The 24292-nt window shown below is 36.5% G+C and overlaps 1 protein-coding gene across 1 annotated transcript; it reads left to right on the top strand.

The window, feature by feature from the left end:
• The first annotated feature begins 290 nt into the window (after positions 1 to 290).
• LOC110458746 lies at positions 291 to 20927 on the top strand. The gene is made up of 6 exons (XM_021510633.1): positions 291 to 366; positions 9467 to 9526; positions 15011 to 15141; positions 17431 to 17783; positions 18022 to 19018; positions 19774 to 20927. The coding sequence occupies exons 3-6, from the start codon at positions 15115 to 15117 to the stop codon at positions 20089 to 20091; spliced, it is 1695 nt and encodes a 564-aa protein (XP_021366308.1). The 5' UTR covers positions 291 to 366; positions 9467 to 9526; positions 15011 to 15114; the 3' UTR covers positions 20092 to 20927.
• Positions 20928 to 24292: the final 3365 nt, after the last annotated feature.

Below are 24292 nucleotides of genomic sequence, written 5' to 3'. Positions count from 1 at the left end.
AGCAAATCAGGGCGACAAAAAGATTAAATCCACTACCAAGTGTATGCGTCCGCGGAAGTCTGAATGTATTCGATGCTTTGATATCTATAGGATTCGATCCCAACCGTGCTTATACGAAAGGGCGTACATGTCTGATGTACGCTTCAGGTGGTGGACACCATGCCCTTGTGAAACGTATCTTAAGCTTGCCATCAGTTAATATCCACGCTACAGATGATGATGGACGTACAGCATTGCATAAATGTCAATCACTAGATACATCATGGGAGTATCTGGTTAAAGCAGGACTGTCACAAACGATTCTCAATAAAGAAGGCAGAACTCCTATCCAAGAAGTAAGCAGAACAGCAGATCTTATCCGAAAAGGTAAGATATCATGGATATAGTCAGATACAATCTGATAAAAGAATTACTCCTTTGTGAAAACAGTTCTTTAGGATAGTACATTGAGTAACATCAAGATTATTTTCAAGTGAACTCTTACTTTATTTTGAAAAATAGTTCAATTCTTATTACACTTAAGGATAAGAGTTCAACAAAACCCCTGCTTTTAACTATCATAATTAAAGAAATAAAATATATTGTGACTTATACATGTATATGGTAACTGATACCAGCGAGGTACAATATGAATTAGAATGTTAAGATTATCTAGCTGAAATATTATTTGATAGTATAACGACTTACATCTCGTTATAGCCACTAGGGATCTTGTCGAAAAAAAGGAATATGTCAAATGATCAGGGCAGTCCGCACTTTACCAAATTCTGGACTTCTTGAGGCGACTTATGTAGGGGGCGGGGGCTGAAGAGATTACCTTTACCACCCGCTACTCGTAACTCCTATTAAAGCAATTAAATGCATCAGTCTCCATATCATTTTTACTTTTTTCAATTAATTATTATTTACTTAATCATGGTACTGACATTGCGGAACATATTTCAAAAAATTTTTGATTCATTAACTTAAACCCTGATAATATTTCATACGTACAACCATCATACTATCTAGTTACTGTCACATAACCCACATTTTCTATCTTTGAACTCAGTTTACTACCTGGTTCCAGTGGGAATGACTCCATCCGCCATTTTGACGTGTAGAGACACTCCGTCTCTCACAGTCATGTTTAAGTCGTGTTTGCATGAACGACAACAGTTATAGATTTTCTCATTACCTTTATTTGGATTATTTCTATTAATTCACGTATTCAAGATGAATTATTTACTCTAATAAGCCTCATATTAGGGTTTTTCCAGATAACACGTATACGTATACGCAACGTATATGGCAGATATCATACTTTCCTGGTGAATTTTTTTTATATGTTCAAATTTAAGTCCGCTTACAAGTCACTGTTATAGTATGTGTATGGAGATATTACAGATGTACAAATTGCACCACCCGTATCAAAAGTACACGTAATTTCCGTGTATCTATGTGATCGCATTGTACCCGGACCACCGCCGTGTGTTGGGAGATGTCGTGTATGGAAGAGCGGAAATGAACACGAAAATACAAATTACGTCGATGTAACAGTTTTTAATATTGGAAGACAAAACGTGATATATCACACCTTATATGCCTATATAGGGTGCCTATAACTCTAAATACTTTCAATGAATATATAACATGTTCAACATAAGTTCGATACCAACGTGTTAAAGGGACAATTTAGTGAAGTAAGTTTTGTTCTAACCTTGTCACAAAACTCCTCATGATTATATAGCTTCATACTCCCTATGAACAATCCATGTTGAGAAATTGACAAGAGACAATGTTTTCATGGCGTTTTTAATCCGTAATGGAAAAATCCTTAACTGTACTGTGCAGCCATACGTTTTAGCGGCAGCTGTCGGTGAATTAACGCAACAATATTAGAACTCTTCTTCCGCGCAATCCGGCGACAACTCATACAGTGGTGCGCTTTACCTTAAACCCTCTGAGCTTTAATACTTTTCCCTTCCTTCTAGACAATATTATTATATCCGAAGAGGGTATTAAAGACCAACTGTGTTTACTCAATGATAAAAAAAACTCCTGGCCCAGATGTCATGATACCCAAGATAATAAAGAATTTAGCACCTTCTCTAATATGTCCTCTAACTTTACTTTGTAATAAGACTATTGAATCTGGTATTATACCTCTATCTTGGAAAACAGCTAATATTAATGCAATATACAAAGGTAAGGGTGCTCGAAATGATGTCTCTAACTATAGGCCAATATCTATTACATCATGTTTTAGCAAAATTGTTGAAAAAGTTATTTTTAAATATATGTTTAATTATATGAAAGAATGTGATATCATAACGAAACATCAATCAGGCTTCTTATCAAGAGACTCGACTGTAAACCAGTTATAATCTATATATGACACTATTGTAAATAACTTGGATCAAAATAATGAAATCAGATTTGTATTTTGTGATGTAAGTAAGGCGTTTGATAGAGTTTGGCATGAGAGTTTACTTTTTAAATTGGAATCGTATGACATAAAAGGGAAAATATTGCAATGGTGTAGTAATTATCTTTCTGATAGAAAGCAGAGAGTATCAACAGAGGGTTTTTATTCAATTTTTAAGCATGTCAAAATCGGTGTACCCCAAGGCTCGGTCCTTGGTCCATTTATTTTCTTAATCTATATTAATGATATAACAGAATGTGTAACAAGTAAAATAAAACTTTTTGCAGATGATACTTCTCTCTACGAAGTAATCGACAACAATCAAAATGAAATTGCAGTGAAATTAAAAAATGATCTAGGTTGTATTAATGCATGGGCAAAAAAGTGGGATATCAACTTTTATTCACTAAAAACTGAATCTGTAATCTTCTCAAGGAAAAGGGAACAAAATCATCCAGATATCTTATTTGGTAATGAAACTGTAATTAATAAACAAACTCATAAGCATCTTGGTTTAACTTTTAGTAGTAATGGAAAATGGACATATCATATTGACAATATTTATGAGATAGCTTATAAAAGAATGAATATATTGAGAATGTTAAAACACAAATTGGATAGAAAAAGTCTTACAACAATATATACCTCTTTTATTAGACCAATACTTGAATATGGGGATGTAGTATGGGATAACTGTAGTAACCAAAATAAAAATATTCTAGAGTCAATCCAGCTAGAGGCATTAAGAATTATTACAGGATTGCGTAGAGGGACCTCTCATTGTAAGCTTTATGCAGAAACTGGACTTGAATCTCTTTGTTGTAGGCGAAAAAATGAATCGCCTAAGTACCTAAGAGACATCATTGAACCATACCTTTACAGCAGTATAAATGTAAGATACCCACTTAGAAATAGCCGTATTTTCAATTCCCCTTTCTGTAGAACTGAGAATTATTTCAATAGTTATTTTCCCTCAATGTGTAGAGAATTTAACCTTCTATCTGCGATTTAAAAATTTCATCAAGTCTGATAATATGAACAACACTGAAGAAATTGCTAGCACATTTAAATATTATGGGCCAAGAAAATTCAATATCATAATTTGTAATTAGTAATACAAATTTCTCAATTTGGTATAACTGGAAATCATGATCATTTTATTCTAAAAACTCTAATAAATGGATGCTTAATATGCAGCGCTGATAGTAACATATCCATATTTCAAAGTATATCTGACTACATTTGTCAAACTAATAGGCTTAATATGTTATCTCACTCACATCAAAACTTTACACTGAAAGTGATGCTATTATTTATAGTGTCATGATCACTCTGCTAATAAGTATTGATACTGGTGTATATTTATCTTCACAACATCTCTGGTATTCGGCTGGGCTGGATGGAATTTATGAGTGTACTATTCTATAACCTGTTAAATAAAAAAATTTATGAGAATCAACTCCAATAATATATAATAATAGCTACAATTTCCTATATGAATCCATTCTGAAATTTTACAAAATGTTTATTTCTTGGTAACTTATCCTATATATCCAGTGGGTGGATGGCGAATGTGTTAATACACAGGGACTTTTGGGCATGTATCCCTTGGATTTTATGCAGGATGGGTTGTCAATAAATATACATGATTTTTTTAAGTGTTAATATCTAAAATATAAACAGAAAATGATTAAATAAAAGTTGAAAATGTTCATTTCACAAGCTAAACTGGAGTTATCTCCTCTGCACTGTTTAATTGGATTGTTATGACAGAGTATATGTAGTGTTTGTAAATAAGTTTGGAAAGGACTTAAATAGGCCTAGCCTAATGTCCAATCCAATTGACATATATAAAGTCAATAAAATCTGTTGAAATGAAATTGAAATGAAATGAAACCCCATGAGCGTTTCCATCCTGGCAAACAAACGTCATTATATAAGTTGGTTTGGTTTGGTTTAGTATTGTTTAACGTCCTATCAACAACTATGGTCATTTAAGGACGGCCTCCCCTGTGTGCAAGATACGTGCGTGTAGTGTATGCGTGTGTATTTTTGGAGGCTGCGATAGATCCCAAATTTAGTCGCCTCTTACGATCATGCAATGGGGGCAGCAGGTACAATTCTTACGCCCCACCTGCAGGGACTTGTATAAGCTGTGTGATGTGTGAGTGTTGCAAAGGAGCGTAAGTATACAGTTTTTTGGATATATATAAGATCACAAAATGATGTCAGACAATGTGAACCAAAGGTCAAACAGGTATTGAGCATACCGCTCCTGTATCAAGACATGCACAAACAAAACACGAGAGCATGACTTCGCTTTTACCAGTTACGTTGATAGATGTAAGCCATTTCGCCCGAAGATATAATTGTGCTCACCTTATACAATTTACCGTCATTTAGGCATAGCTTGACCATGTGTAACGAAACGTTACCTACACACTCGGGTTCGACTGCCGCTTTCGCTTGCAGGTTCCATGGATTGTAAATAAAGTATGAAATAGTATTTAGGAAGCAGAGATCGGTGACACAAACAACTTAGGCAGATATAGATTTCGCACGTTTATTGTACATTCAAACTTTACAGTATAACAAGACACCTGGCGGCAGGTGGGTTTCTAAGTTTCACTACAATTTAGTGAAATATTCAGTACAACATGACCCTGTCTATAACTCGTACACGCTCTATATTCGAGCAAGCTACCTTATCACTAATCCTAAAGCCCTCCTCGAGATAACTCAAACACGTGCACGAGGACATGCGGCTATCACTTCCGCTCAATAGCTTTTCCGTTAACCCTTCTACGCTCCGCCACACGCCTTCATGTGGGCTAGAGGAGCCTACCGCTCATAGACACAACCACGGCCTGCCCAGAACATAAAGGGCGGAGAATGCAAAACATCTCTCCTTCAAACGGTATGACAACCGGCATGTCTCCCGCAAAAATATCTCTAAGTTCACCTCGCTATTTCCCTATTAAACTAACGCCATAGTACAAAAATACTACCGAGGATCTAACAATAAATGTTCAGTAAATGTTTACAACCCCGGATTCTGGAAGGATGGGCGATATAGAGTAATTAAATCATTGGATTTAGACAGCTGAAAAAGTGCTGCTTACCTGGCTGAAGTCGGGAACAAAAGTGCTCTATCCCAGAAGCCCCCTTGATTATTTCCGGTAGCGGCCGGTATAATTTTAAGGATTCTCGCAGGTCGGTGAATTAGACGGAACGCAACGCCCCAAAACCTTGGTGCGTTACACATGACACCAGTCGGTGTGGAAACATAGCACAGTCTTACCTCACTGTTTGTGCAAAGATAACATAAGTTTGATATAAATAAGAAGCTTTAACATTGTGTTTCTGTTTCCGGAACTAATTTTCGCACACTACCGGTTTTGATCGGCTGGGTTTGGATCGCTAAAGGACAGCGCGCCACCATATGCGTATGCGTATACGATACGTGTTATCTGGAAAAACCCTACTACAAGCTAACAGAGGGGATATGCGACTTCAGCAGCATATATTAAAGTGATTGCTGTGTTAATTCTGTCCAGAGAACGAAATGACGGACCCACTTCCGTTCGAGGTGCGTGCGCATAATTCAGTCTTGCATGCTTCCGCTATATAATTTCGTTATCGTAAATAGAAAGTAGAATCTCTGACACTCATCTGTGTCTTCTGATACTCTTCTCCAAATATTAATACATACTTTAAATAATTGCTGAAAACAAAATGTTTATCTCCGGTGCATTCTAAGAGTGTTGGGGTGGAGAAAACTAAATACAAATAGGAATGTTGCATTCGTGCACTGGGTTTGAGCGTTTAAGCAACTCGGATTGAGGTCTGAGGACGTTTCGAATTTCCATGCGTAAAGATTCAAGTGTTTTCTTGACTCTGATTCGAGAAGACTGTCAAGCGTTGTCGCTGTCTGTATGGTCTAGCTTTTATATTTTGTTAGTACAAGGAAGAAGTAAATATATATACTTATAAACCGTATGAGTGATGAAGTATAACCTCTATTTTGATGTTTCAAACGGGAACGTAATATGACATATCGTGCTTAGGTTGATAACGGTAATAAACTATCGTTGCTACCATTGACGTGGCTCTGAGACAAGACGATATGTGACCTGTGTATGCTTATCAAACATTTCTGTAACACAGCATGCTATTCCTGGTGTATTTATTTATGAAAATGAAACAATTTAAGAACATGACACAACTGCCGCTGCTGTTTGACAAGAATTCGCGCTGTGTCAAAATATTATCCAATCCGGTGTAAGGGAATTAACGCTTACGTTGGTACAGTCGCATCGATAAATAAAATTTAAATGTATTCCAAGAACATTTGTGAGATTTTGTGATGAATTGTATATTCAATGACAGTAGATAAAGTCACTATATATATTAAAATATGAATAAGATATATATAAAAATAAAATGAGTACAATGTCTCTTTTCTCCATGCATGTTTACCCACTACTCATTTCACAAGCACAAAATACACCTACCAGGTATTTTTTATTACCCATTCACTGATTGCCATTCTGCACGTAAACGCTCATGTCACATCATTTGAGGATGCTAATTAATGAAAATTACAACAATGCGTCACACAAGAGGGTGAAAAAAGAGGAGAGGGAGAAATGTTTTTTAAAGCATCATTTAAGAGGTGATTGATTTCGGAAATTCCAAAGGCAACATCATCACATGACCTGATTTTCAATTAGCAGAATACAGAACACATATTTGAGGTATTATAGTAGATATTGATGCTCAACGTGTTACTGAAGCAATTAAATTTAAAGTGGTGAGCGGCTTTAATGTCACACTGACATAATTCTAGTTGTTCATGTAAGTCGTATTTTTTTATAGTGACTGTTAATCTTTGTTATATTTTGTGATATGTAAGTGTTCATGTTTCTGTCTTGAAGAATGGGCCGAAAAGTTGACAAATTCCTTAGCCTGCATTATTGTTATATATACAAGGCTTGTCCACTTCCATACTTTTGTCCTCGGACATAAATGACAAGCCTCTTGAAAGGGAAATAAGCTGCAAAATACAGATTATAGTAGTAACTGCATGACTACCACATTATTTATCTATTATGTACGCACTTATGAGAAATATATATATATTTTTGTCATGATTGATTTTATTTATCAAACCTTTTTTGACATTTGCAATGCATTAACATGACATATACAAAACACTCTCTCACACAAACAATTATAACTACTCATGTTTCAGTATAACACTCATCATTTTCACCATTGTCAACATCCTCATTATCATCATCAAAACAACATGTAAAAATTTAACATCATCATCATCATCATCATCATCATCATCATCTTTGTCATAATTATCAAAACAACATGAGAATGACATCATCATCATCATGGCACTCAATCATCATCATCATTCTTGTCACCATAACCAAAATTGTCGTCATCATCGTCGTCATCATCATCATCATCCATCCATCATCATTTTCATCGTCATCAACACCACAACATAATGATATCGTCATTATCACCAAATAACATGAGAATGACATCATAATTATCATCATCATATCAAAATAACAGTATGAGAATGACATCATCGTCATTATCATCGTCATTTATACCACAAAATAATGATATCATCATTATCACCAAATAACATGAGCACGACATCATCATTATCATCATCATATCAAAACTAATGAGAAATATGTCGAATAAACGGAATTGAGGGAAATTAAAAAGCACTTTATGTTGTTCATCAAAATACTTGAATTTCGTGACCAGTTTCTGTTCCAGATTATTTCCATTGCAAAGTTATATACTGTGGTACTGCTATGGTCCCAAAATATGGAATTTTTTCAGTAAAAATGTTGACAAAATTACCTTAACGTTTGTGTCTGTTATATATCAGAACAAAATCTCAAATCACGGAACAAAGGCCGTTTATTGTATAATATGAAGTATTTTCGTAGCGATATGTAGCAAATCATTCAGGGTACATTTTATCTAAGATCCGAATCTCCGAGTTAGAAAACTCTCAATTTTTATAATTCATTCCAAAAACATCAATATAGTTGAAATGTGAAAGCGAATAAGAATCTTATAGTCTTTCCAATATTTGAATGTACATTGAAGTACCGATTTCTCAACCAAACAAAATTATTGCCAATCAAAATATCGGTCATGCGGACAGTTATCCTTTAATGCATCCGTCTTGTATGTTGTGTGCTTTTTAACAGATACTTCATACATATTTCCATCTGCGTTTGTCAGGTGTAGGCGAAAATTACTAATAAACAAGTATCACATTCTATATTGAACCTGAAAAGAGAGAATATTCTGTAATGCACCATTCGGCTTTGGTGATTAAGTATTTTTGTCTATGAAGCCCAGACAAATCTGACTAAGATTAACATATAAACGCGGAAATCAATATGTACAATATCCATTATGTAAAATACCACATTTATATTTATCATAATGAGAAGTTAGTTTCATAAATATTGAGATTCAGTAAAATACTATCATTAAGGAAGGACAGCATCTGATACTGATACAAACATGGGATACACATACATTTATGGAATATAGCTAGACATTTTAACATTACAATTTCGTCTACTACGTCGTGATAATGAAACATTTTGTCGTTATAGCGAGATAATTATAAAGAGAAACTATCTCGTTAACGTTATAACGAGACAAACAGATTGGGATGTCAACAATCAGCCACCAAAGCTTAAAAATTTACAACAGAAAACATAACAAAAACCCCATTTTTTCCCCATTGAAATGAAATCTTCATAATATATTCAGCGAGTGACAATTTTCCTCTAATAGGTGACAATCACAAACATAAACAAATAATTTATCATTGCCATTCAAACTGGGGAAACATACATCTGCAAAAACAACACGATAACATTGTCAGTTTGATAATCATATAGTATTCCACACCTACATGTAAAATGTACTCTTGATGTAATTATAATGTTTAATTACAATACTAACAAATAATTTATTTCCTTTTCCTCTGGGGTGAAGGCAACACGCATCAATTAGTCGCTGAGGGTCTTGTCGGTGCCGCTGAAATTGCCTTTAAAGGTAAGAAAATATTATTTTTACTGTTTGTACTGAAGTTGGCGAGTATTAAATAGCGAAACATTGTTCAAAGACGACCCATGTTTTGGTGAGCAGGGCTCTTTTCATTGAATAAACAGAGAAATTTTAAATAGACAAATGCAATATAACCCCCCTATTAGTTTCTTATGGGCAACTCAGAGTTTACGTAGAAAGTAATGCTTACGATCGTGAAAACAGTTTATATAATTCAAACAAATCGCTTCGACAAAAATGTGTTTTATTGCCGTGAATCAGGTAAAGTACACTTAGTGATATCAATACACCGGAACGCAAATATCATTTTCATAAAATGAAACTATGATCAGGTAAATAAGCATAAGGAGGAAATTGATCAGGAACTTTTCATAAGAAGCAGACAAAAGATTTTGTTCACGGTCGTTAACTTTTCTTATTCATTAATTTATCAGCCCCCCCCNTACAAAGCATGTTCGTAGCATAATAATTGTCTGCATAGATGTATCATGCTAACCGATGAACCAAGTATGGCCGCACTTAATTTTCACACTTCAAATAAGGATATCCCGCGTAATACCCCCGTGCTAGATTGTTTAATCTCGTACGATCTGTCAAGTACTATTATGTGTCTTTGGCGTAAAATTTCGCCAGGCAATATAGTCATCCGAACAACGGCTCAAAATCATTAACCTGCGTTGAAGATACACATTTGTTGTTATATATATACATAACATTATCTATATATTTCAATTCAAACATAGAATTATGTCATTTATTATAACGGTCTCTATTGTTTACGCGGAAGTATTCAAACCTAGCTTTGTTAGTACAGAGGTCATACGGTTCTCCAAAGGGTAAATATTGTGTGACCAGAATTGATTTGCCCTTGTGAAATAAGTGAAAAATGTCTGTAGTTAATTGAGATTTAGATATTAGGCTCTGGCTATGATTATGTTATATATCTATATCAAGTTACTTCAAAAGCGACTTTATACTTACTGTAAACGTATATGTTTTAGCTGTAATCTTTTTTTTTTATCGTTTTAAGACCACCTGGTCCGAAGGACCATGGTGATCATGAGCTTATGCTTGCTATACCGCAGCGACCGTCGTCCGTCCGTCCGTCAACTTTTCCTAAAAATTCTACTAGTCATGAACGACTGAGCACATTTTGACCAAAGTTTGTCAGAAGCATTCCTAGGGGAAGGGGAACAAATTGTGTATAAATGGTGGGTCTGTTCCCCCATTGGGGCTGCGGGGCGGGCCCACTATAGCAAGTTCTTTAAAATCCTTCTTCTTTTGTAGGAATGAAAGGATTTGTTCCATATTTGATCAGAAGCATTCTTGGGGGAAGGGGAACATATTTTGTATAAATGGTTGGTCTGCCCCCCCCCCCCCCCGGGAGCCTGAGGGGCGGGGCCCAATAGGGGAAACACAGGAAATTATTATTTAAAATCCTTCTTCTTTTGTAGGAATGAAAGTATTTGTTCCATATTTGATCTGAAGCATTCATGGGTGAAGGGGAACCAATTTTGTATAAACCGTGGGTCTGGCCCCCTGGGGGAGGGGCGGGGTCCAATAGGGGAAAGATAGCAAATTCTTTAAAATCCTTCTTCTTCTGTAGGAATGACAGGATTTGGTCCATATTTGATCTGAAGCATTCTTGGGTGAAGGGGAACCAGTTTTGTATAAAACGTGGGTCTGACCCGCCAGGGGCCTGAGGGGCGGGGCCCAATAGGGGAAACATAGCAAATTATACTCTAAACTCCTTCTTCTTCTGTAGGAATGAAAGGATTTAGTCCATATTTCGTGTGGAGCATCCTTGGGTAAAGGGAAACCAATTTCGTAAACAGCGAGTGTGCCCCCCCCCCCCCTGGGGGCAGAAGGGAGAGGCCCAATAGGGGAAACATTGCAAATTCTTCAAATACCTTCTTCTTCTGTACGAATGACAGGATTTTGTCCAAATTTGGTATCAAGCATCCTTGGGTGAAGGGGAACCAATTTCGTATAAACGGTGTGTATAAGTTATAACCTTCCTGGAGGCAGAGAGGCGGGCCCAATAGGGAAAATAAAGGTAAAACCTTTAAAATCTACTTTAAATTCTATAATAGGAATTAAGGGATTTTATCCTAATTTAGTCTGGAGCAGCCTTAGGCCAAGGGGACTCAGTTTTGTATAAGCAGTGGCTGTGGTCTCCCAGTGGGCAGAAGAGCGGGGCCCAATAGGAGAAATAGAGGTAAAACTTTTAAAATCCTTCTTCGACCATCGGGATTAAGGGATTTTATCCTCATTAAGTCTGGAGCATCTTTGGGCCAAGGGATTTCAATTTTGGATAAATGGTGGATTTGGCCCCCTGGGGCTGAGGGGCGGGGCCCAATAGGGGATATATAGCAAATTCTTTAAAAATCCTTCTTCTTCTGTAGGAATGAAAGGATTTGTTCCATATTTGATCTGGAGCATTCTTAGGTGAAGGGGAACCAATTTTGTATAAACCGTGGGTCTGGCCCTTTGGGGGAGGGGCGGGGTCCAATAGGGGAAAGAAAGCAAATTCTTTAAAATCCTTCTTCTTCTGTAGGAATTAAAGGATTTGGTCCATATATTTGATCTGAAGCATTTTTGGATAAAGGGGAACCAGTTTTGTATAAAACGTGGGTCTGACCCGCCAGGGGCCTGAGGGGCGGAGCCCAATAGGGGAAACATAGCAAATTATACTCTAAACTCCTTCTTCTTCTGTAGGAATGGAAGGATTTAGTCCATATTTCGTGTGGAGCATCCTTGGGTAAAGGGAAACTAATTTCGTAAACAGCGAGTGTGCCCCCCCTCCCCCCCTGGGGGCAGAAGGGAGGGGCCCAATAGGGAAAACATAGCAAATTCTTCAAATACCTCCTTCTTCTGTACGAATGACAGGATTTTGTCCAAATTTGGCATGAAGCATCCTTGGGTGAAGGGGAACCAATTTCGTATAAACGGTGTGTATAAGTTATAACACTCCTGGAGGCAGAGAGGCGGGCCCAATAGGGAAAATAAAGGTAAAACCTTTAAAATCTACTTTAAATTCTACCATAGGAATTAAGGGATTTTATCCTAATTTAGTCTGGAGCAGCCTTAGGCCAAGGGGACTCAGTTTTGTATAAGCAGTGGCTGTGGTCTCCCAGTGGGCAGAAGAGCGGGGCCCAATAGGAGAAATAGAGGTAAAACTTTTAAAATCCTTCTTCGACCATCGGGATTAAGGGATTTTATCCTCATTAAGTCTGGAGCATCTTTGGGCCAAGGGATTTCAATTTTGGATAAATGGTGGATTTGGCCCCCTGGGGCTGAGGGGCGGGGCCCAATAGGGGATATATAGCAAATTCTTTAAAAATCCTTCTTCTTCTGTAGGAATGAAAGGATTTGTTCCATATTTGATCTGAAGCATTCTTGGGTGAAGGGGGGTCCAATTTTGTATAAACCGTGGGTCTGGCCCTTTGGGGGAGGGGCGGGGTCCAATAGGGGAAAGAAAGCAAATTCTTTAAAATCCTTCTTCTTCTGTAGGAATTAAAGGATTTGGTCCATATTTGATCTGAAGCATTTTTGGGTGAAGGGGAAACAGTTTTGTATAAAACGTGGGTCTGACCCGCCAGGGGCCTGAGGGGCGGAGCCCAATAGGGGAAACATAGCAAATTATACTCTAAACTCCTTCTTCTTCTGTAGGAATGGAAGGATTTAGTCCATATTTCGTGTGGAGCATCCTTGGGTAAAGGGAAACCAATTTCGTAAACAGCGAGTGTGCCCCCCCTCCCCCCCTGGGGGCAGAAGGGAGGGGCCCAATAGGGAAAACATTGCAAATTCTTCAAATACCTTCTTCTTCTGTACGAATGACAGGATTTTGTCGAATTTTGGTATCAAGCATCCTTGGGTGAAGGGGAACCAATTTCGTATAAACGGTGTGTATAAGTTTTAACCCTCCTGGATGCAGAGAGGCGGGCCCAATAGGGAAAATAAAGGTAAAACCTTTAAAATCTACTTCAAATTCTACCATAGGAATTAAGGGATTTTATCCTAATTTAGTCTGGAGCAGCCTTAGGCCAAGGGGACTCAGTTTTGTATAAGCAGTGGCTGTGGTCTCCCAGTGGGCAGAAGAGCGGGGCCCAATAGGAGAAATAGAGGTAAAACTTTTAAAATCCTTCTTCGACCATCGGGATTAAGGGATTTTATCCTCATTTAGTCTGGAGCATCTTTGGGACAAGGGATTTCAATTTTGGATAAATGGTGGGTTTGGCCCCCTGGGGCTGAGGGGCGGGGCCCAATAGGGGATATATAGCAAATTCTTTAAAATCCTTCTTCTTCTGTAGGAATGAAAGGATTTGTTCCATATTTGATCTGGAGCATTCTTAGGTGAAGGGGAACCAATTTTGTATAAACCGTGGGTCTGGCCCCCTGGGGGAGGGGCGGGGTCCAATAGGGGAAAGAAAGCAAATTCTTTAAAATCCTTCTTCTGTAGGAATTAAAGGATTTGGTCCATATTTGATCTGAAGCATTTTTGGGTGAAGGGGAAACAGTTTTGTATAAAACGTGGGTCTGACCCGCCAGGGGCCTGAGGGGCGGAGCCCAATAGGGGAAACATAGCAAATTATACTCTAAACTCCTTCTTCTTCTGTAGGAATGGAAGGATTTAGTCCATATTTCGTGTGGAGCATCCTTGGGTAAAGGGAAACCAATTTCGTAAACAGCGAGTGTGCCCCCCCTCCCCCCCTGGGGGCAGAAGGGAGGGGCCCAATAGGGAAAACATTGCAAATTCTTCAAATACCTTCTTCTTCTGTACGAATGACAGGATTTTGTCGAATTTTGGTATCAAGCATCCTTGGGTGAAGGGGAACCAATTTCGTATAAACGGTGTGTATAAGTTTTAACCCTCCTGGATGCAGAGAGGCGGGCCCAATAGGGAAAATAAAGGTAAAACCTTTAAAATCTACTTCAAATTCTACCATAGGAATTAAGGGATTTTATCCTAATTTAGTCTGGAGCAGCCTTAGGCCAAGGGGACTCAGTTTTGTATAAGCAGTGGCTGTGGTCTCCCAGTGGGCAGAAGAGCGGGGCCCAATAGGAGAAATAGAGGTAAAACTTTTAAAATCCTTCTTCGACCATCGGGATTAAGGGATTTTATCCTCATTTAGTCTGGAGCATCTTTGGGACAAGGGNCTGGAGCATCCTTGGGACAAGGGATCTCAATTTTGGATAAACGGTGGGTATGACCATCCTAGGGGCATAGGGGTTGGGGTCTTTTTGAAGTTTGCTCTTGCTATATCTCAAGTACTGGATGGATCTTTCTGAAATTTCATATGTTCTTACGGCACACCTACCATGGAGTGCTATATCTTTATTTCATTCCAATAATTTAAGCATATCCAGGTGAGCGATACAGGCCCTCTGGGCCTCTTGTTTTGAAATAAATATATTTATATTATCACCACATTAAGTTAGATAAAAGAATATTAAAATGCGCTTTTTTAGAAAAGATTCGAAATTGGATTCGGATTGTGGGTACTGCGTCATCCCATTTCACAACAAACAAACGCCGACAGAGCCATCCTCCAATAATCATTGTTGGGACACATATGGATCTAGTGAGGCTCTTGTATAAGGTAAATAAAATGTTTCATTCTAGTCAAGTTCAACGTGTTTGCAAATGCATCCGTAAATGCGCTTGTCTATTTGACAATGACAACACTCTGACAACATTGGAAAAGTATTGGTATTTACAAAGTAATTTAAGTAATTAATATGCCTAGCAATATACCGTCCAGTACGCAGTATAATCGACAAGAAGTGGCAGCGATTTTCATGGTAAATGTGGGAAAACACATTTTCTAGATATCTGATAATTGTCTATCTACGATATACAATAATATGCGTGTTTGAAAAATAGATTATAAAATTGTCTCGGTATTTCAGTCAGATAGATATGACCTGACTAAAAAAAACACATTTAAGTGTCTTTGTCATTGCATTATAATATCCGGTCTTGCTTAAATGAAATCGGTATTTCGACACATATACCATTTGATATTATACTTATAACAATTTATCCTGTAACAAAGGGTTTTAGACATAAACAATGTTATCATCTATATTCTACTTTATACCAACTACCGGTAGCATGATAAATCAATTATCATTGGTTGTCAGTATGAGAAGTTGAGAACGACTTGAGAAGAACTTGAGAACGGATTTTCCCATTTCCAAGCACTTGGGAACGTATTTTCTCAAATTAGAACGTCTACTCGCGCCAGGTGACTTCCGAAACCGGAAATTGTGTCCACCTCAAAAGTGATCCGCGTAAAAAAAAAGACCGTCATAAAAATATCAATACAAATTTAGGAAAAAATATTGTAAAAATAACAATACTATTTCAAGCGTAAATGTGCATATGGAAAAGCCAATGACGATAAGATTGTTTTAAAAATATACTTTTTTCTACATAGGTTTAAGGTTCATGGTATTCCTCCGCGCAATCTATTTGTTTACGTTTGCCACAGGCCGAGAATTTGCGATCGATGACCATTGAGCAAAGAAGTCGTTTGGAAAATATGATGTTTGGTTGATTTTTAAAATGAAGAAATATATAAGGTAGTAGTATATAGAGAATAAACAGTTTATCACACATTATTTTAAGGGTTTGTCGTTCGAACAATATCCTCATCGCTCGCACGTGGATAAAATCGAAAGGCAACCGCAGTGTGACAATTTGTAAGTAACATACATGTATACTACGCATCAAAATTGCATAAATCGTGAAAATTATATAAAAAAAAAAAAACAATAACAGGAGAACACCGAATATGAGATATTTTTATGGAAACTTTTGCGAAAATAAACGAGGAGAATAATACCAGGTGGGGGCCGCCGTGGCCAAGTGGTGAATGCGTCTGACAATCTACTACTACTAGTTCTCCACCACTGGGTCGCGGGCTCGAGGCATACGTGGAGCAGTTGCCAGGTACTGACCGTAGGTCGATGGTTTTTCTCCGGGAAACCGGCTTTCTTCCACCACTAAAACTTTGAACATCCTTAAATGACCATAGCTGTTAATAGAACGTAAAACACAAACAAATCAAACCAAATAGGACCCTCATAGCACAAAATATAGCATATTTACCTATGCTATTATGATTGCGACCGTTCTTCATCAACCCTTTGTTGTACGTTTGTCTGTCAGTCGTCATGATATTCGGAGCAAGTGCTTGAATTAATTGTGACATGTAAAAAAAAAGATTTTTTAAAATCTTTGCAAGTGATTTTTTCTCACTAGGTCCGTTTGAACAATATAACTGAAAACAGCCTTTAATTTGACATGTATGTGCTGATATAAATTGTATGTCTTTTTCCTTTGTGAAGTATTTGTATTTTAAATATATAAAACCAATTGTGAAGGAATCTAACCAAAGGATAAGAAATGATATCAAGAAGTTTGAATACGGGGAAATCGCTTGTTTTCCTTTAAATAACACCTTATTTCAATCTTGACACGTTGCTTTTAGCACTTTCCAAAAACGTCGTTAAGTATATAAATGGTATATAAATAGTTTCGGTTTGATGTAGCGTTATTTTAGTAACATGTGAATAGATATGAACATTTTGCATTTGCGAATTTGAGGTACTAAGGACGGGAGAGACTGAAACCAATGAAATGCTTTAATATAGGCATATATTGTTTTGTGTTTCAATAAAGAAAATTATTTAAAAAAACACGAATAACTCAAAAATAAATAACTGAAAAGATATTTTCTTTATTACAAAATACGAGTGCGGTAATAGTTATTGTTATAAGAAGGCTCTTTTTGACCTCTTTAGGCGTGCAGATCGTGTAAAAATAACCTCCTTCTTCAGCACTTAAAACTAACTATAGTAAAATTTATTATCGAATTCTTCAGGATCAAAAGGAAAGAGATCAGAGAATAAAAAATCTGGAAGATGCCATTGGTCGTTTACCGGAAATATCGAAAGACAAAGGACGTGTAAAGTATACATTCTTGCACTTCCTTAAGGTCGACAATTCCATACAGGATGATCCAGCCATTGAAAAATTGCGACATATCATTCTTGATGCAGCTGAACTCCAAGACCAATGGATGAGAGAAATTCCAGCAAACTGGATTTCGTTGGAGAGGGCAATACTTTATACCAGGACTAGTTTTCCTGTTTTAACTTTAGAGGAAGTGACTGCACTGGATGCCGTTTGTGAAAAACCTATAGAAGATAAAGCAGCAATTAGCTTATTTCTAGAGTAAGTAATGACACATTCGACAAGTAAAATTACGTAATTCAAAGGTAAATATAAAATCTTCCCATTTGTAGTGAATTTTGTATTTGAGCTTCGAAACAAATAAACAAAGTGATTTAATGAATACTTTCAAGGTCTATTTCGTTTATTTCCTTTTTTCGAACAGAAAGTGTTTATTATTTCACATTGTTATAACACGCAAAGGAATATCATACATATATGAAGAATACTTGTTTTCCAGGTTTTTGGACTGCACCAGGTCGGTGATTTACACCACTGAGTTTGACACGGTGATAACCAATCCACAGTGGCTTCTAGATGCATTAAGTGTTATCATCACTGATGTTCAGTTCATGCCAAATGAAACTGACATTCTTTTAAAAAATGATCTTCAGTTATATCAGGAAAAAGGTTTGTTGACATACAGTCTCGTACAGGAACTGTTCGAAAAAAGTGGCAACGAAACACATCGCAACCATTTGGATATCATTTTGAAACATTTTGTTCGGTTTGGAATGATTGTGAAGAACGTCATCTCTGAGCATAAGAATGGACAGCCAGGTGACAACAACGCCTACATTGTTCCAAGCAAGTTAGAGACATTGACCGATATCCGCGAAATTGCAAATGTGATTCGGACCAAAGCAAGAATAGTTACAAAAGCGTTGTGTTTCCAGGTCAAAGGGGACTTAATACCACTCGAAACATTCGATAAGATATATGCTGGTATTCTTCAAGAATATGACCCTCTTAGATTAACACCAAGACAATGTCCAGACAACTGGTGTCAAAAGATCACATATATCTCACTAGGTATATTAAAAGATTCAGAAGATAAGGAGACCAAAAGTATCTACCGGAATTTTGGTTGCTTTGCTGTCGACGATTCGACGAACATGATTGTGTCTGTGCACTGGGAGCAATCGTGCATCACCATCACTCTATTTAGTCACATAGATGACACTATTCCCGGAACAGTAGCACGGGTGATTCGTCAAAGGATTGATGATATTATAAAGAAAACACTGAGTGTGTGCAAACAGGACAATATAGCCTACGAATACAAACTACACTGTAGTTATCAGATTGACCACGGAGACCAACCAAGGGACCGTACCGCTATCCTTGAAAAAGAGGGCGGTGTACAATGTCTAGGTAAAAAATGTAGGAGGAAACATACTTTATGCAAGGAGGACTGGATATTCTGGCTACCAGACTTAGGTGATTCACCAGCACAGGTGAGTATATGTCTAACATACTCTGTTATGCCGTAATTGCGGGATTAAACCTATTGCAGTATATCCTAGAATATTTTTCGGGACTTAAATTAAACATTAAAAGTAGATAACAGCTATAAATTATTACAGGATGTCAACGCATTTGCAGGGTATATAAAAAAAAGAGTCTAAAATGAAAGATCCACAAAATATAAGCGTTAAACAGTTCTCTATTTTACAGATTATGACAATGCCAAAAATGGCTTTGATCAGAACTTGTTATCAAAACACTGTAGAATAGCTATGGTTTGCGCACACTATATTTTTAGGAAATTTCTGTTTAGCGAGGATAAAGCATGAATAATTGGTGAAGCTTGAACTGGTAAAATTTCGCAAATAAAATATTATGTCCAAGAAACATTATCAATCTACGTAAGTTGTTTTAGGGACGCTTACTTTTAAAGACGTTTTCACCTTTTTGTTCTGAGATTGGAACAGTGATAGAAATAGTAAACATCTGTATATTGCGTATTTTTGTTCGATATGATCAATTGAAGTAAAGTGGTTTTTCTACATTTGTTACATCATATCATAGATAATCAAAAATGAGCAAATCAATCCATGTCCAGTATTTCTTTTTAGGCATGATTGAATTAAGTGAATTCTTGAAGTGACCTGAATTATTTCTAACTACACGATTAAAATAAAATCGTAGGATTTAAAGCTATATTATTTCTAACTACACGATTCAAAACACATTTTATTTCTTATTGCAGGATTCAAAAACACAAAGGGACATAAAACAGCTACACGCCGAAATGATACGGGAATTATCGTTATATATCAACCCCAGGCTACCCGAAGACTGGAAAACCTTTCAGACATCAATGGAAGTTTACTTAGGTCGAGTGGATATTTTTGGAACACACGTGACTGGACTCTCTGACATATGTAGGACACTGATGGACACAAAACTCATACGCTATGGAGAGTATGCCGCGCTGCGTTCTTCAGTGGAAGACATACATGTAGAGGCTGCTACGATCATTGATAACGCCACGTCAGACATCAACAAAATCAATCAGGGACAATGATGACGTCACTTCCTTCTGCATCGTAGCTGTCCGAATTTCTACCGATGACGTCACAGAATCATCTTTATTTAGTTGCTTTTACACATTCGAGGCACGCCAATAAATTACCTAAGCTTTTATAAGGACGCTTACACCATTCAAACCAATCTTTCTGTGGCTGGTTTAACAAAACGGTTGAGGAAATATCTAACGTACAATGTATTGGCCGAAATCAAGAGACAACTTGTGATGCTAAGTCAGAAATTCTCCGAGTATCGAGTTAACCTGAAATGCCCTGTTACTGAGGATATTCAGATAGTTCAAATGTATTGAAGATTCATAAAATCTCGATCATCTGGATCATCTGAAACTAATACATCATTTGGATTACTTCTCCAGGATGGAAGTACCTGCATCATTTGTAACAAATCTATCGTTAGGATTACTCAACCAGATATGGAGCTTTAATAAATATATATCATTTTGATGGAGCACATGGATCATCTGTAACTAATACATCATTTGGATTACCCTACCAGGATTGGAGCACCTGAATCATATGAAATAATGCAACAATTGGATTACCCTACCACGATCGGATCACCTTAATCATCTGTAACAAATACATAATTTGGATTACCCTACCAGAATTGGAGCACATGGATCATCTGTAACAAATACATAATTTGGATTACCCTCCCAGGATTGTAGTACCTGGATCATTTGTAACTCCAACACCATTTGGATTACTCTACCAGGATTAGAGCACCTGAATCGTCCTTAACAAAAACAGCATAAGGATTACTTCTACAGGTTTAGAGTACCTGGATCATATGTATTACCAGGATTAAAGCACATCTGGATCACCTGTAACTAATACATCATTTGGATTTCTCTACAAGGATTTAAGCTCTTGGCTTTTCCGTAGCTTTTATATCATTTGGATTACTTAACCAGGATTATAGCACCTGGATCATTTACAAAAGTACATTATTTTGATTACTTTACCGGGATTGGAGCACCTGGATCATCTAAAAGGAATTTATCATTTGGATTACTCAACTAGGAATGGAGCACCTGAGTGTTCTGTAGCTATTAAACATGTGGATTACTTTGCCAGGATTGGATCACCTGGATCATCTATAACTAAAACATCATTCTGAATACTCTTTCAGGTTTAGAGCTAAGAGTTTCTGGATAAACAGTAACAATTACATCATTTGGATTACCCAACCAGGATTGGCCACCTGGATCACCTGTAACTAATTCCTCATTTGAATAACTCTACCAGGATTTGAGCACCTGGATCATCTGTAATTAATACATCATTTGGATAACTCTACCAGGATTGGAACATCTGGATCTTCTGTTACAATAACATCATTTGGATTACCCTACCAGGGTTGGACACATGGATCACCTGTAACTAATTCATCATTTGGATAACTCTATCAGGATTGAAGCACCTGGACTTGCTGTAGCTTTTATATCTTTTGGATTACTTTACTAGGATTATAGCACCTGAGTCATTTGTAAAAATACATCATTTGGATTATTCTACAAGGATTGGAGCACCTGAATCAGTTGTAAAAATACATCATTTGGATTATTCTACAAGGATTTGGAGCACCTGAATCAGTTGTAAAAATACATCATTTGGATAACTCTATCAGGATTGGAGCACCTGGACTTGCTGTAGCTTTTATATCTTTTGGATTACTCTATAAGGATTGGAGTACCTAGATCATTTGTAAAAATACATCATTTGGATCACTCTACCAGGATTGGAGCACCTGGATCATCTGTAAAAATGCATCATTTGGATTATATATAATTTGTACCAATATCATACTTGATATACTACAAGTATAACGTCGTCAAATACGTTATGTTTTCACTTCGGTTTAGTTTTTTTTGTAATTGTTGGTTTCGTTTCATCATGTTAATGTACAGGTCAAAGTTTTCGTATCGTCGGAAACAAACCACACAACCAGTATGCTTTTATAAACTTTGTGAAGTTCTCTGTTCTACCAAATATTATAATTACATCGTGACTCGTCCATGTGAGACGCCATTTCTATTAACGTTGCGATGTGACACTATATAATCTACTTCGGTCCCTCCAATATGTATGTCATTATTACATTGTAAATGCAAGCTTGAAAATAGTTCTGCATCAAAAACTCAAGTTTCTGATATCATGGATGTGATCTCTCGTTAACATCGTCTTGATAAAATTTATGTATTAATTATGTAGTTATTTTAATTAAATCACCCAAAGCTAAATGCATAGAATGTACATAAACAGATTGAACTATTGCCCAATTCCCATTGAATCATTTGATTTAATAAAATATTTTGAAATGAAAAAAAAATGGAAAAAAAATGAACTACTGTTATGCAGCGACTAAAGTAGGCCTCTTCTACTGCATAACTACAATGATCTCCCTATTTATTTCATTAGGCGAGTAAGGATATGTGAACTTTTAAACATTTTAGCACTTACTAATGAAGTTGGTTCCATTACGGAAACAGAGTAAGCATATCTTGTATGTATATTAAACAAAATATCAGTCCATGATCGGCACAAGCCTGTAGTTGCCACTGTTACAATAATGATACCATATAGTATATTACGACAAGGTCAGTGGACACGAAATCCACTGTTCCCTAGTGATGTGGTTTCATTGGAATTTAGAAGGCTTCGTTTAAGCCAAATATTTACATTTCCACTGCACATAGCCTAGATGTTTCTACTGGCCCAATGTATGTTATTTCCGTATAACATACATTTGGCCATTGTAACGTCGCTCACTTATGACGTCATAACTGTAACGTTGGAGATTGCACTGATCCAGTGTCAATTGGTGGCTGTTCTCTGTATGGATTTACCCTGACGTTAAAACATGTTCAGACTAATATATTATGTCTTTATTTCTGCGTGAACTGTAAGTTGATTAACATAAAATGTAAATATAAGTACTGGTTGTCATATTTTTGACATGTATTGGTGTGTAACATACATTGGCTAGCGCGCACAATTCAATATGTAGGTAAGCCAATGTATGTTACACACCAATGCATGTCAAAAATATGACAAACAAGTGCAAAACAAAATGTTGATATATTTTTTATATCTTATTACACTGAAGGTTTACATGTAGATGAAAAGTTTGCCATATAGAACTAATCTTATACCCTAGAATAGTTATGATTGATTAAGAATTAACTTGGAGGAACTATGTCTTTTGCATATATTTTTATTATGTGATAAAAGCGATTTTTACGTTGCCCAGAAGTATTCGTTGGTTTGCCGTAGGCACGTTCGAATATATATTTAACTGTATTGATTTGTAATATGAACATCATATAAAATGATATTTAAGATTCTATTTAAACATGAGAAGGAGTAAGAACAAGATGATGTTCAATGTGATTATATATTGCCTGTGATGTTTACATATGTATATCTACATACATACAATCCATCTGCTAAAGAGACCATCTCTGTGAACTTTTGGAGGTCACGTGCATTAGGAGAACGCTCATAAAACTTCACATTGCAGTTATTTTCATATTAACTGAACCTGTAATAAGAGACTGCAATAGCAGATCACTTAATTTCATGATCTTTTCGAAGATCTCTGAATACATGTTCTCGGTGTAAGTTATCCTGTTTGTGATATTTTTATATCATAAAAAAATGTTTTTTGGATTTGGTTAAAGAACAAGGTTTATCCTACAGTACCTTTGTAATGTCATTTTAATGATATGGTATTTGTATGACTTTTGTACAGCTAATGTTGTGTGGTGTTGTCATACAAATGTTAATACATTCATAACACAATGAATAGTTTGATCAATCGTTCAAGAGTGTTGAAATGCTGTTCTGCAGTTTACGATATCTGGAGAATAGGAATAATTACACTCACTTATAAGTAATTATATATATATAATTGCTTCTTTGTCGCAGATAACCGAGATCATACCTTGTTAAACTGCATGTAATCACCAACGTTATGTTAGTGACGTCATAGTCACCGGAAGTCAATTCCAAGTGTGTACTTGAAATTAGGTATTGACAGCTTCAAGTAAGGCAAGCACAATACAAATTCAGATATCCTTTACTATCACACTACTAGAAGTATATATGCAATACTTTCTGATGTGAATGTTTGATATAACAGCATGTTATACTAAACAACACACATTTGATTTGATG

This window comes from Mizuhopecten yessoensis, unplaced genomic scaffold (genome assembly GCF_002113885.1).
Source record: "Mizuhopecten yessoensis strain PY_sf001 unplaced genomic scaffold, ASM211388v2 scaffold9737, whole genome shotgun sequence".
Taxonomy (NCBI): domain Eukaryota; kingdom Metazoa; phylum Mollusca; class Bivalvia; order Pectinida; family Pectinidae; genus Mizuhopecten; species Mizuhopecten yessoensis.
The sequence above is the reverse complement of the archived record's forward strand: the minus strand, read 5'-3'. Positions and strand labels throughout refer to the sequence as shown.